Source organism: Aplysia californica, unplaced genomic scaffold (assembly GCF_000002075.1).
Source record: "Aplysia californica isolate F4 #8 unplaced genomic scaffold, AplCal3.0 scaffold00146, whole genome shotgun sequence".
Taxonomy (NCBI): Eukaryota; Metazoa; Mollusca; class Gastropoda; order Aplysiida; family Aplysiidae; genus Aplysia; species Aplysia californica.
Window position 1 is genome coordinate 761,921 of NW_004797416.1, and position 13,860 is coordinate 775,780.

The following is a 13,860-nucleotide window of genomic DNA, read 5'->3' on the forward strand; positions in this document are numbered from 1 at the left end:
ATAGATAGATAGATAGATAGATAGATAGATAGATAGATAGATAGATAGATAGATAGATAGATACATACATACATACATACATACATACATACATACATACATAGATAGATATATAGATAGATAGATAGATAGATAGATACACAGACAGAAATATAGATAGATAGACAGAGATATGGATTGATAGACAGAAATATAGATTGATAGACAGAAATATAGATAGATAGACGGAAATATAGATAGATAGACAGAGATGTCATGGAGATATAGATTGATGGAATATGAATAAATAGATAAAGATATAAAGATATAGTATAGATTAAAAATATAAATAAATCGATATAAATAAATAGATGGAGATTGACAGATATAGATCACTGGAGAGAGATAGATACATAGAGATAGAGATGGATAGATAGATAGATACATACGTAGGCCTACATGCATACATACACAAACACACACATGCACACACACACACACACACACACACACACACACACACACACACACACACACATCCTTTATGTGGATGTCAACATTTCTTTCTGTTTTGAGTTTAGTATGTTTATAGAAATCTTTTCAGAAGTGTAGATTTCGGTCTTTGTGGTTCCCAAATGGCTCGGTCTGATGGGTTGGTTATGTGTTCTAGGAAATTGACTAAAATAGACGTCAGTGAAGGCAGTGGCCTTTTTTCTCCCAGAAATTGTTGTGATGTAAATTTAGGCTAAAACTGTTGACATTGTGGCTGTATTGTTTGAGTCTTTGTGGTATAAAACTGGTCTGACAGATTATTTTTTTCTTTCCAAATGTCTTGCACAATGTACAGGGTAACGGTGCTGTTGGGGGTGATCAGTTAAACAACAAAGATGGAGTCAAAGGAGATGGAAAGCCAATGTTGCAGGCAAAGAGAGGAATACAGACACATCCTGATGGTATGTACCCAAACCTGAAGAGAATAACTGGTAACAAGGAATTATAGGTGCCTTGTCTAAGATGATGGAAGAGTTACCCATTGTTGTTGAAATGTTTGTACGGCCCTAGCTCAGATGTAAAATCAAAAGGCTTATTGTATTGCAAGTGCCGTAAAACTCTTACTAAAAGTAAGAATTAAAAGAGGATCGAATTGACTCTTTAGTCTTATACAAAAGGGAATTTGGTGCCGTACATTGCATGAGTGACGTGTCAAGAATCTTATTATATCTACTCTTCAGCAACGAAACTACATTTATACAAAATGTCTCTCATTCATCAACTTTTTTCACATTCCCATGTGCCCACGCAAATGGAATAGTTATTTGGTTTTGGGTATATATTTTTGCACACTTGTCCACACTCACTGTCATGTTGCCAGGAAAATTTTTAAGTTGTTTTTTTTTTTCCTCAAAAATGATTTAGTCGTTAGTCAAGACGCGGTTTTTTTTTTTCTTTTCTTTAATGAAAATTGTATTTGTTTTCATAAATGAATGTTTCTACCATGCAGACTTTTAATCGAGTGTTTTCGTTTTCTTAATTTGTTCAACCGTCCATGAGGGTCTGTACTCCCCTGTGGCTGGCGATCTCGTCTGTAGGATTATCTCAGAGCCAGTCTTGATTGGGTGGGTAGTTTTTTTTCTCTCTGGCCAAAGCCTGGTTTTGGCGTTCACAAGGTTAATGTTTGTCTTTCTGTAGGCACGATATCCAACATACCGTCTGGCATGGTCATGGATCAGTTTGGCATCGTGGGGCTTCTGTCTTTCATCCGAGCAGCAGAACAAGATGCGAACATGGTGGCATTAGCGCCTGGCATAGACCTGACCACTCTGGGCCTCAACCTTAATTCCCCCGAGTGAGTTCTGCTCTATCACACTCTCTCCACTGTCCTCCTGCTGTCTCTGGACCAGGGTCTCCCAGTGCCTTTCATCCGTCTCCTTTACCTCTCTTCTTTCTCTCCCCAAGTTTTCTCATGTATGTTTGTCACTCCCGCAGTCTCTCTCTCCTCTCTCTCTCCCTCTTTCTCTATTGTATTTTTCTCCAGTCTCTCTCCTATCTTTCTATTGCATTTCTCACCTTCATCTTACCCTTTGTGTTTCTTCCCCTGTCTCTCCTTGTGCCTCTCACTTTTCTTTATCTGTCATGTCTCTCTCCTCTCCTTCCCTTGTATTTCTCACCTTTCTCCCCTATATCTCTCCCTTGCGTTTCTTTTCTCTTCTCACCCACTTTCCCTCTGTTGTCTCTGTCTGTCTGTCTGTCTGTCTTACTTTTTCCCAGCACTAAATGACCATTATTGTGGCGGTATGCTTCTCTTTACTGAAACAAACAAAACTGCTCTTGCCCATCTCTCGCATGTTTCTTTCAATGTTTTTCCTACTTGTGTGTGCATTTTACATCTTGTCTTTCACCTGTGGGAAATGTTTCTCTCCCCTGTCTTTTCCCATATCATTCACATGTTTTTCTCTTTGTGTTTTTTGCTTTCTTCATCCGTCCATGTGTCTCACACCTAGTTTCCTCCCAAGTCTCTTCACCTCTCCCTCATGTCTCCACCACAGAATGTCACTTGTCGTCCTGTCAATGACTGTTGATGTTTCCTCATTTCAGGAATCTCTACAGCATGTTCCAGTCGCCTTTTGCTGAGTCTGCGTGCCGTCCTCAAGATATAGGCAAGTTTTTCTAAATGCTGTTCATGACTTCATTTTTCGACCAATTCTGTGACTTTTAGGTGGCGTGGCTCAGCTCCCCGGCTCAGGGTCAGGAGCTAATTAGCCCTGAGGTAACTTTGTCAGTGTTGGTGAAGAAGTTGGCATTTTTGTCAACTTTTGAAACAATGCAACTTTTTCCCCATCAAACACTGCAAACCATTACACTGATGTACAAAAAGCTCACAATGTCTTGAGATTTATTCTGTGTGGAATAGTTATTTTCTTTGTCTTGGTTTTTGCTCTGGGCAAGTGTTTGTAGAGTACCCAATTTGTCCTGTTTTTAATTTCATACGTTTGAATAAATGATTGTGTATTTTAAAACGGCTAGAAAGATCTCTCCAAATTCTGTGTTAAACTGACTGAGAAATATTATTTTTTACCATTAGAAATCTTGAATCTGGGCAGGTAGTCATAGTCAAGTAATAAAAGAAGAAAGATGCACATCTGCATTTTTTTACAAAATACAATCAGCGTTGGTCTTGCTGTACCATTAAATACACAACTAAAATTCCACCGCTGGTGCACCTTGAGTTGCACAGGAGACTGATGCAGGCAGTGAATTTTGTCATATGCAGTGCCTTACCTGAATTTTTATCTTTGAATCAGTTAAATGAATGTACAGTACCAACAACATTATGTCAGAGAAATATTTGGTGCTCTTATATGAATTACTTCTTCTTTCCTATCAAACATCTATCGTCCTTGTCTCTCCTCCTTCTTAATTGTGTTTTTTACGCTCTAGTAACACCTCTAATCTTTGACATTTATATGACCTTTTGTTGCAAGGGCTATAAGACTCTTACTAAAACAAGAGAAATATTTTAGAATTGGGGCTCATAAAAAAGTATATGTAGTGAAAAAAGATGGTTTACCTGCTCATTTAGAGCCTTGTACTCTCTATTTTCAAAGTTTACATTCCAGTGATTATATGGTTTTGAGGTTCTTGTGCCAACCATGTATCTTATCCCCCCTGGAACTTTTTGTTCATTTTTGCCTTAAAGAGATCAAGTAATTTATAACAGGTTTGTTGACCTGTCAGTGAAAAGTAAGCAAACTGAAGTCAAATGTTTGTAAGCAATTTTAGATTTTGTGGAGTTCATTAATTATGAAATAAAATCAAATACCGTAAAATTTCTTTGTGAGTACTCAAAGGTTTTGCCAGAACTATGAACTTGAGTTGTCTTAAAATATGTTGGGGGGGGGGGGGGGGGGGTTGTGAACGGATTTCTGTGTTTGGTTTTTGTTTATGTCCTCCTAGTAATTACAGTAAGGTCACACAAGCTGCTAGATGTGCACTGATAACTGATCCTTTGGTAGCTCTAGTCATTATGTGAGAGAGACTATTATGAAACAAAGCTGCCTTTCTCTTGTGTTGTATGACGAGTTTTCTGGGCCCTTCTTTTCAGATTATCACGTGCCAGCCGAGTATTTGACCAACATGTTCATCCGAGATAAGGTAAGTGTTTTCTCCCTCTTTTATCAAGTACCCATATCTCTGTATGTCTGCTTGGATGTTGTTTAGCATTGACAATCAAAGCAGCTCACCTCAATCCTAAATTATTTAAGTTGTATTGATCTCTCCGGACTAGTGTTATTTTTATCTGTCTTGCTGTTCTCCACTCTACTCCATCTATGTCAGTATGGCTGTGGGCGTCTTTTCGACACAAGCAGAACATAATTGTGCAGTGTCAACTCAGTTGATACCCCCCCCAAATAGACCCACCTCTTCGTGGTGGGGGGGATTAGTACTCTTCGAATAGGAAAAGAAAAAAAGTAAGCTAACGGGTCAAGGGGTGACCCCGAAAACAGACATATTACTTTACTATGTATCTAACTCTTTCTAATTATTGTTTTTATTGTTTTACTTTATTACATTTATTAACTTTTCTTTTCTCCTCTCTCCATCGACAACCTTTCTTTGACCTGGAGTTGGGACGGGTATTGGTAGGGTGGAACGCAGGGGTTCATTGTCAGCACTGTACTGGATGTGACTTTACGTAGGGAATACCCAGCTACATACATGTATTAAGCATGCACTTATCGGAGAGCCCTATGACTGCGGAGAAGGTGCAGAGACCATTTGCGTCTTGCTTGTTGACAACATTAACCCTCTGGGATCTGCCATGCCTTCCCCTGCCCCCATCTCTCGGATGAGAGGACTTGGTTGCTCTTTGAGGGGGGGGGGGGGGGATCTTACTTCCAATTGGTATTATTATTACTATTAGTATTATTATTATTATATTATAATTTTTGTATTTCAGCAACACACAGCAACTATGCTCTTAATAGCGTCTTTCTCTTCTTTATTTCCTCAAACAACTTCTCAATATTATACAACAGACACCAACATACCCATTCATTTTTCTTACAATTTCTCTGTGATGGAGTGGGGTTTTTGTTTGTGGCATTGCACCTACAGCCACTGCTTTATATCCTACCCCGGGATGGAAGGAAAATCGCAGAACCACCAGTTTTAGATGCTACTCACAAATGATAAAATACCATACGAGCTGAGACGCCACCTCGGTAATCAAGGTCTCCTACAGGTCTTAGTGGGCAACCAGGCTGGCCTGGTGGATGGTTATTGGAAGAAAAAGAAAATCAAAAAGCAGAGAAAATGGAAAAACAAGAAGAAAACACCCCCTACAACTGGTAACGGAAAAGAGAAGCTTATAGACTTCAATATTCTTCAAGCAAATGTCTGTGGCTTGGACAAGAAGAAAGCACAATTGGGGAAAGTTTGTATGAAAGGAAAGTCCACATTGCTCTATAACAGGAAACTCTCCATTCATCCTGTGACATAAACATCACTGGGTATACCCCTTATCCATGTAAATGTGAAGGTTGCCAAGGGATTATAACCTATATCAGAAATGACATCCAGGGTGAAGTAGAGCTCCTTAATTGGCACCCCACAGACGCACATAAGGTCACCCTGTGGTATGGCAACAGCAAGTTCATACTTTATAACATCTATTGTCCCCCAAGTAACACTCTGAATTTCATATAACAGTATTATCTTTAAGAAGACGGTCATAGCTGGTGACCTTAATGGACACTCCCCTCTTTGGGGCTATGCTGACCAAAACAACACAGGTAAGAGGATTGAAGAACTACGTCAGTCCATTGAGCCATTAGAAACTCGAAGAAAATGGGCAGCTTTAGAAGTATATGAAAGATCTAAAAGGCTAGAAAATAACCACCCTAATAGAATCCTTGTTGACAAGTGGAAACCTAATCAAAGACTAAAATATACAAATTCTGTACTTGACACTGTTTTCGATCTCCAAGAAAAACATCACCTCCCTGAAAGACGAGAACCTCTGGAAAGAGTTCCCTCAACTCTCCCACCACATTTCACCATAGCAAAGCCAGAAGTTAGGAAAACACTTTTGGACAAGAGCAATAAAAACACATATACTGTAGCACTAAAACATTCTGCCCTTGAAACAATTGATTCCTATCCACCAACATGGATCTACTCATATACTGATGGATCTGCCTTTAAGGCAACAATCAACGCTGGAAATGGGTCAGTGATCAACTTGCCCAGTGGGATAAAAAAAAGAAGTCTTCAATTCCAGCGGGTCCTTCTGCTCCAATTTCATTGCCAAACAACAGGCTATCACCAACACAGCAAACTACATCAACTACTTGTTTATAATAACCCACTTGCTACCACAGACATCGTTATCTTTACAGACAGCCTTTCAACACTAGAGACACTTGTGAGTGGGACTGATGTGAACAAAGATATATTGCACTTGATTTGGAGTCTACATAATTTGATAAGTAGGCACCACGTCAGAGTAGTCCTACAATGGATTCCTGCCCACACTGGGATACCGGGAAATGAAAGAGCTGATGCTCTGGCAAAGAAAGGAGCTAGCCTCCCTCAGCCGGAAATTCCTACGAATTACACCACCTGCTGCCAAATGATCAAGTGAAACCTCAAGGAAGAGTGGATGAATGATTGGGCCACACAGGAAGGAGGATGTATGGCCACATGAATAAACCACTGGTCAAAGATCCAATCAATGAGTTGAGGAGGGGAGATCAATCCATAATCTTCCAACTTAGAACACAACATGTACCCCTCAAGCAACATCTCAACCGAATTGGAGTAAAGCAGTCTGCTGCCTGCCCACTATGTGACTACCCCTCAGAGACAGTGGAACATCATCTGTTCTTCTGTAGAAAACTAAATGATTTAAGGGGATGTTTTCTTCCCAAGCTACCCCACACATCTAATTGCCTCTACTCCTCAAGACAGCAATTAGAACAGACATGCAGCTATTACCGAATGGCATCATGCAGAAGAGTTAACGCTCAGATGCTACTGGATCGCTAACAACAACAACTCAGTTGATACCATGCTTGGCGCTGTAGTGCAGTTTTCTCTAACAGGAGTCCCCAATGATGCTTTCTTGCACTTGGAATGTTTGGAGAATTTTGGAGGTTTAGTATCCTCTTGCTTCAGTTCTGTTGGAGATGGAAGTTAATTTCAGAGGTCCTGCTTTTTCTTCCTGTTTGCATTCTTTGTTAACAAGGGCGACCCATTTATTTTACTTACTGTACACTTGGCAATCTCTTGCTGTTCACATTCTCTTGTGCTCAATGGGACACAGAGGTCAAGGGTGGACCACAAGCAATGTAGACCAACAACGCCAAGGCATGGAATGTCCTAAATGTGACCGAGTGCATGATGGTAGTTACTGACCGAAAGCAATGGGTGGTCATTACATGTCAACCTCTGTGCTAGAGATGACACCTCTAGGTATCCAGATGCTCAGTGGAAGTGAAAGAAACTTCCAATTACTGACACCACCACACATTCCTCACTAGAAATAAAAACAAGATTACTGTTCTCCAGCCACTTTTGGTTGGATTTAAACTTAAGGCATCTATGGCTGCACCTTTTATTGGCTGGGTTGAACAGGAAAGGGTTAGATAACATTACATAGATTAGAATTTTTACTCCACATATCAAGTCCTGGTTCGAGCCTCAGTTGAAACACTGATTGTTTTCGCCCCCTCCTGCCCACCTGTAATGGGTACCTGACTTCGAGTTGGGGAAGTAAAGATGGCATGGAAAGGAACTGGCCACCCTACCACAATATGCCGAAGGCCGAGGAAGTGGTCTCACTAACAAGGCAGTCCCCAATGTCCGGATTGGATGCGGGAACAACTTTACTTTACTCCGTGTGTCGGATCCACTGAAGCATCAGCAAGACCACCGTGTTGTATAATTTATATTGAATTGCACCTGAACGTTTCATATGAACTACTGCGCATTACCGTTTGTCCCACTGTCTTCCCCTCCAGCTGGCTCCCATCAAGCTGAACCGTTACAGTGAGGATCTGCTCTTCTACTTGTTCTACATGAACGGTGGTGATGTCTTACAACTTGCTGCTGCTGCGGAATTGTAAGTCTGATGATTTGATGATGGGTTTTTGTTGTTTTGTTTTGTTTTGTTTTTTATTTGAGGACTGGGAGTTGTTTTTTGTTGTTTTTTAATAGATCGGGTGCTCTTTGGCATGTAGTGATATGTGTCTCGATTTATACTATGAAAAACTCTTGTCTGTTGTAGAACAGATCATCTCTGCTTTTTAGTTTACAGTGAGATTTTTCTTTGGGTTACTGTGTTATGTAAAGGACAGGTGTTTCTTTGCCCTGAGGGGGGGTGGGGGGGGGGAGATTGCTTCTTCTGTGTTTAATTGTCATGATGATCAATTTGCGGCTTCTTTTTGTCTGTTTTGCCTTACATCATGAATGTGTGTCTGTGTGCACTTGGAGGAAGGTCCCATTTGTTCAAAATTTTAAATTTTGAATTTATGGTAGAAAATTCAGTGCCAGAGAAGCTGATTTTCTAATTTTATGGATAATTTGAATAGTTTTAAGGATATACAGTTGTCTCTGCCTAAGATCGCGGTGCTCGTGAGCAAGGAAAATGCGGGATCTTACATGAACCGCGATCTTAGCCGACGAACACAGGAAAGAATCTATGGTGACCCATGTTAAGGCTCACAATCTGTAAAATGGTCTCCGTCCACTCTAAAATGAACCGACTTGACCCTGGGTGAGTTTATGACATATGGCGAGCAAAGACTAGTTAACGCATTACACCTTAAGTCGCCCGGGGCCGCCCGAGAATTCCCTTACGCGCTCAACCCTGACTCGCTCGGAACCGCCTGCGCCGATCTAGCTTCTTTAGAAACGAAGTCTCGCCTTGACGAGACTCTGGGGCTGAGATTTTGATTTGCATAGTTATTGCAAAAAGTTTCTTGTTTCGTTTGATACCGAAATGAAATTTTTCGGGCTAGTAGTTTTAGTATTAGAGCCGAACAAAGTGCGATCGCATTACCGACACTTCAAAGGTGTCTCGACTTGTCGAAAAGCGACACAATTGGGTTCGAAAAAGGAAATAACGATGGATTTGAGCAAAAACAAGCGTATGACAAATCAGATGACTCAGATTTTGATGAAAACGTTGTAGCACGAGTTAGGGGCGATTCCGATTGATCAGACGTAGAAAATCTAGAATTTAGATCTAGGGCCCGACTGCGAGGCTGAGAGTGAGAGTGACGGGTCGGACACCCAGATTGAACTAAACTTAGAACTTTTCCAACAGTTCGCGCATTCATAAAGTTATATTTTTCTGAAACTACATTCATTTTTCATTTTAACTATTATTTTTTCAGGATTTTTAGAAATTGTTTAGTATTTTTAAAATGTGTTTTTTAAAGGCTTGTATTCACGGGAGGTGGGTTCCTTCCTGTCCAGACCCTTAGGGTGTAATGTGTTAACCTTGATGACTTATCACAGTGCATAGTTGCCATTTTCACTTTTTATCCAATCATAAGTCTATGCTTATATATTTGCCCCTCCCCTTTACCTGTCGAAAATTTACAGCTTTACTACTGTACTAGATTTTGTACAAGATGTAAAGCCTAATTTTGAGAAAAACAGCTCCAGTTTCCTGTACTACAATAAACATATGAGGTTCAGATGGACAATATCAAGGGTTACTCAAGGAATGAATGTATTCATGTGCACAGCGATGAATATGTAAAGGAGTTCATGTTTAACATTTTAGTATCCAACATTATAGGGTTTAATCGATAAATAGTGCTGAAATGAAACCAAAATAACAGGCATATTAAATATTGAAATACATGTGTAAAATGTTGGATTTGAAATTAGAAATAATTCGCGTTGAAACCTATTTCATTTGTTTTGTTCTTCTATCTATTCCAATTTTTTTTGGCTGGGGGTCTAAGGTACCGAAACACCCGTAACTTTGCAGAGACAATAAACCATGATAAACTGAAGGTTGCCCGATAGATGTACACTCGCTATCCTTGCATCACCTTGCATCACTTTCTAGGCCTAGATCTATACTCATTGTCTAGGCCTATTGATGTGTGTGATAAACATAGGCAAAACCAGTGCCTCTTTTTAGCCTGCAATCATCACATGTGCGTTCCCAGGTCTCGTATCTGTTTCGCTATCTCGAAGCAAGTGACACTTGATGATTTGCATTACTTGAGGGTTGCAAGTAAAGGTTTAAATGACATTAAACTAAATTCTTTTTGGTTTAGAAATTAGAGCATTTAGACTAATCAATAGTTTACCTACGAAGACGAAGAAGAAAAGAAACGTTGCAGATTTTCCTTATTTTGTGTGTTGACCACTGTTTTCAAATTAAATGTATTCAGTTTATGTGGAATCCACTGTTTATACCCTTGTGCCTGTTGGTACTGTCTATCATGGGTAATGGTGTAATCTGACTTTCTTTCAGGTATAGCAGGGATTGGAGGTACCACAAGGAAGAGCGGGTCTGGCTGACACGAGCACCACAGTACGAAGTCTTTGGAAAGACATCCACATCAGAGAGGGGGACCTACATATTCTTTGACGCCAACAACTGGCGGAGGAATGCGAAAGAGTTCCACCTGGAGTATGACAAACTGGAAGAGCGGCCAGTGATTCCCAGCTACAGCTTCAACCAGATGGGGAGTGTGGGACACTAAGGTGGGGTTGGGGGGGGGGGGGCAATTTCCAGTCTTCAGAGTCTACTGTCACGTGTGTGGAATAGTCAAGCTGATGTCTGCTGATGTTCCAGAAATATCGCCAGATATTCGTGGTGAGCTGAGGAAGTAAATGCTCTGAAAATGAAAGTCACGTTTTTGTTTCACAGGTGTATGAAAGAGTGGATAGTCATCAGAAAGTCAGGACATGCGAGATGGGGTAAGAGTGGAGAGGTCAAAACTGTTGTGGATACGGAAGAAATGACATGGTTGGGTACAGAGAATTACCCTCTCTGAGATTCAGTGGATTGATCAAAGACCGTAATTGTTCTGTTCTTTACTCTCGGCCAATGCCACGCCCAAGGTGATATGGAGCTGTGTGGTAATATGCAGCCCATTGTGTAGCTGATTTGATTACTGGATCTACAGCAAGCTGGTGGGTTTCCTGTGAAAAGACTTGTGTGCTCTTTCATTTCACTGTGGTTGTGTTTAAAACTTGATAGGTTTGGAGCCAGTTTATATTGCTGTGAAATGGGATTGTATTTTTTGCCCTCCGCTGTATGCTTGATATTGTTCGTCTTCATAGAGTGGCAAAATATTTTACATGAAAGTGAAAGCAGCACTGTGGATGCGTAGACATGTCGAGGATTTTGCTTCGGGTAGTGTGAGATGTTATTTTAAATAGCAAATGTCACAGTTTTAAGTATGGGCACACCTTTCTGTCACCTCACAGCCCCAGGCCAAGAAAGTCGTACTGCTGTGTGAATATTATTATGATAGATTTTTAGGTTTTGTTACAGGGTATACATGTGACAGTAGGTACAAGTGATCATGAGTGAGCTGACTTTTGCTCTTCATAAACCGATATCATCAAGGTACAGTAGTCTCCACCTAAACGCACAGTGCTCGGGGGGGGGGCTTTAGCGTGTGTTTATACGGAGCGTGCGTTTACCTGAACCTGTGCAAAGGGAGGAAGGGACGCAGTCATCTCAATTCCTTGATATTATATTTTAGTGACCTCCTTTGGGGAGTGGGGGTCACTTTGGCCGATAATGTGATGACACATGACTGTTTTGTGAATGATTCCCCGACTGCAGTTAAGAATACAAAGGCGTGGGGGGGGGGGAACCAGACTCAATGTCATGATATGCACTATAAAATGTCGGGAACAGATAGCCTAAGAGGATACTGTTTGTGATAGTGATAGTCATAGAGATGACGGAGAAGCCACGTGGCTTTCCAAGCGACCATACCCCGACCGTAAATTCATGGACGACATCAGAATCGTAGGTCTCGACATTGAGAGAAACATTTTTCTTGCGATTCGTTAACACTTTGCCACCTCATCTCGCCAATTGGCGATGTTTACCAAGTTTCTTTGGATTTTCCCCAAAATATGATTGCAAAGTGTTAAACAAGTCCATTATAAGTTCTTTTGGAGCGCAGCTGATTAGACTTACTTGACTAATCTTTAATCTTATAGAGGCCTATCTTGTGTTTTACAGCATTCATGCGTGTTTCGCATCATAGGCCTAGATCTAACTAAACATTACATGCGGTCACCCAAACACCAGTCAGAAACCTTCTCTCAAAGATGTATTTCCAGTGACCAATCAAAAAACTTTTCAGTCCCCCTATGTGTCTCTGGAAAGTTGGGTGTGAAAACGCTGTCCCTCACTCTTTGTTCGGCGTGAGGGGCAGTGTCATCAAATATCCGGTTTTCTAGGCTTGTCATATATGCAAGCTGTGTAGGCTGCAGCAAAAATTTCCCTTTGTCCAGCTTTTCCTGTCAGTGTGTTTCGTGGATAGGAGCGTGTGTTTAGAGGGAAAGGCCGTGCATTTGTATGTCTAAATTATAAAGTAAAAAAAACGTCATCACAAAAGCTTGCGTTTGGGCAGATCTTTCTTTTGTATGGCGTGCGTTTAGGCAGAGACTACTATACAAAGTGGTACAGAACCAGGACATCAGTTAGGGCAAAATGCAGTTCAGTCATTGATGTGGTTGTTGTTGACAATGGGAGGACTTTTTAGGATGTGACTGGTGGTGAACAGAAAGTGTTTTTTGTCCAGTGTGAATGTTGGAAATGAATGTTGGAGACAAATATGGGCTTCTTGCAAAGTTTGAGTGGTTTTCTGTGCTGAGATTTTTCTCTCTGATCCACTGTTTACAGCTCTGAATATAATCAAAACAGGGTTAAGAATCAGACCTGTTGGTTTTACCTAAGAAGGAACAAGAATACAAGATTTTAAAAAAGGAGAAAAAAGTTTTCATTGGAAATCCTTAACTGACAACCTGTAGAAGTCTTGAGTTTCCCATTGTATATGATGTAAAGAAGACGCTCAGATCTCTACTAATTGAAATAAATAAAGCCTGAGGTTGAGGACATTTAGTTTTTTAGCCATCCCATTGTCTGTGCACGTAGACTTGAAAAATGTGTTCCCTCATCATAGGAGACAGGAATTAAAGCCTGGGAGGGGGGGGGATGTTGTTGAAGTTGAAGGTGTGCAAGTGTAGTAAGAAAAAGTGTTGAATCACGTACTTTGTTCTGTTGATCCAACTTGTGTTCAGGGTTTGACAGAGTTAGACGTGAATGTTTTTAGAATGAGTGCTGAATAAATTTGAGATGTTGTTTATTGGAGTACACAATGAGTTCTCTTGCTTCATTTATCCTGTCTTTTTTGTACATGTTTGCAGATTTTTAACATTGTAAGTGGGTGGTTGGCAGTACTCCCGGGCCCAGGTAAACCTTCCCAGCAGGTGGTTGCCGGCCGGGTGCACTGATGTAAGTGCTCCTTCTTTTCTATCAAACATCTATCGTCATTTTCTCTGGAAATCTTTTATTTCTTAATGGTTAAGTTTTTCATCGTTGCAAACTGATGCAAGATCAATTTCCACAAGGAGAAATATATATTTATCAAGAATTTCAGTGTGCTGCCCGGGATGCTGTTCGCATTCAGTCCAGGTTGCGTCGGACAGGCCAGATCAAAGAAGCCTGCCTCTTAAGTAATCCAAAATGTGTCAACGGGGGTGTGTTAAAGAATTTGATGGGGATTGCAAGCAGAAAGGCACAATGTTGATGCAAACACATGCATCATGTAAATATGTGTACGGATTTTATATTGGTCCTGGACTATTGTGCTAAAGTATTTGATT

At 40.6% G+C, this 13,860-nt stretch overlaps 1 protein-coding gene across 1 annotated transcript in view; it reads left to right on the top strand.

The window, feature by feature from the left end:
- LOC101848198 (CCR4-NOT transcription complex subunit 2) overlaps window positions 1-11,651 on the top strand; it is a gene marked incomplete in the record, with an annotated part of 25,127 nt that extends 13,476 nt beyond the window's left edge. The window contains 6 exon segments of the mRNA XM_005097101.3: window positions 827-932; window positions 1,669-1,825; window positions 2,575-2,636; window positions 4,082-4,131; window positions 8,001-8,101; window positions 10,478-11,651. Of these exon segments, the coding sequence (XP_005097158.2) occupies window positions 827-932; window positions 1,669-1,825; window positions 2,575-2,636; window positions 4,082-4,131; window positions 8,001-8,101; window positions 10,478-10,709 (708 nt within the window).
- Between the last annotated feature and the right edge of the window lie 2,209 nt (window positions 11,652-13,860).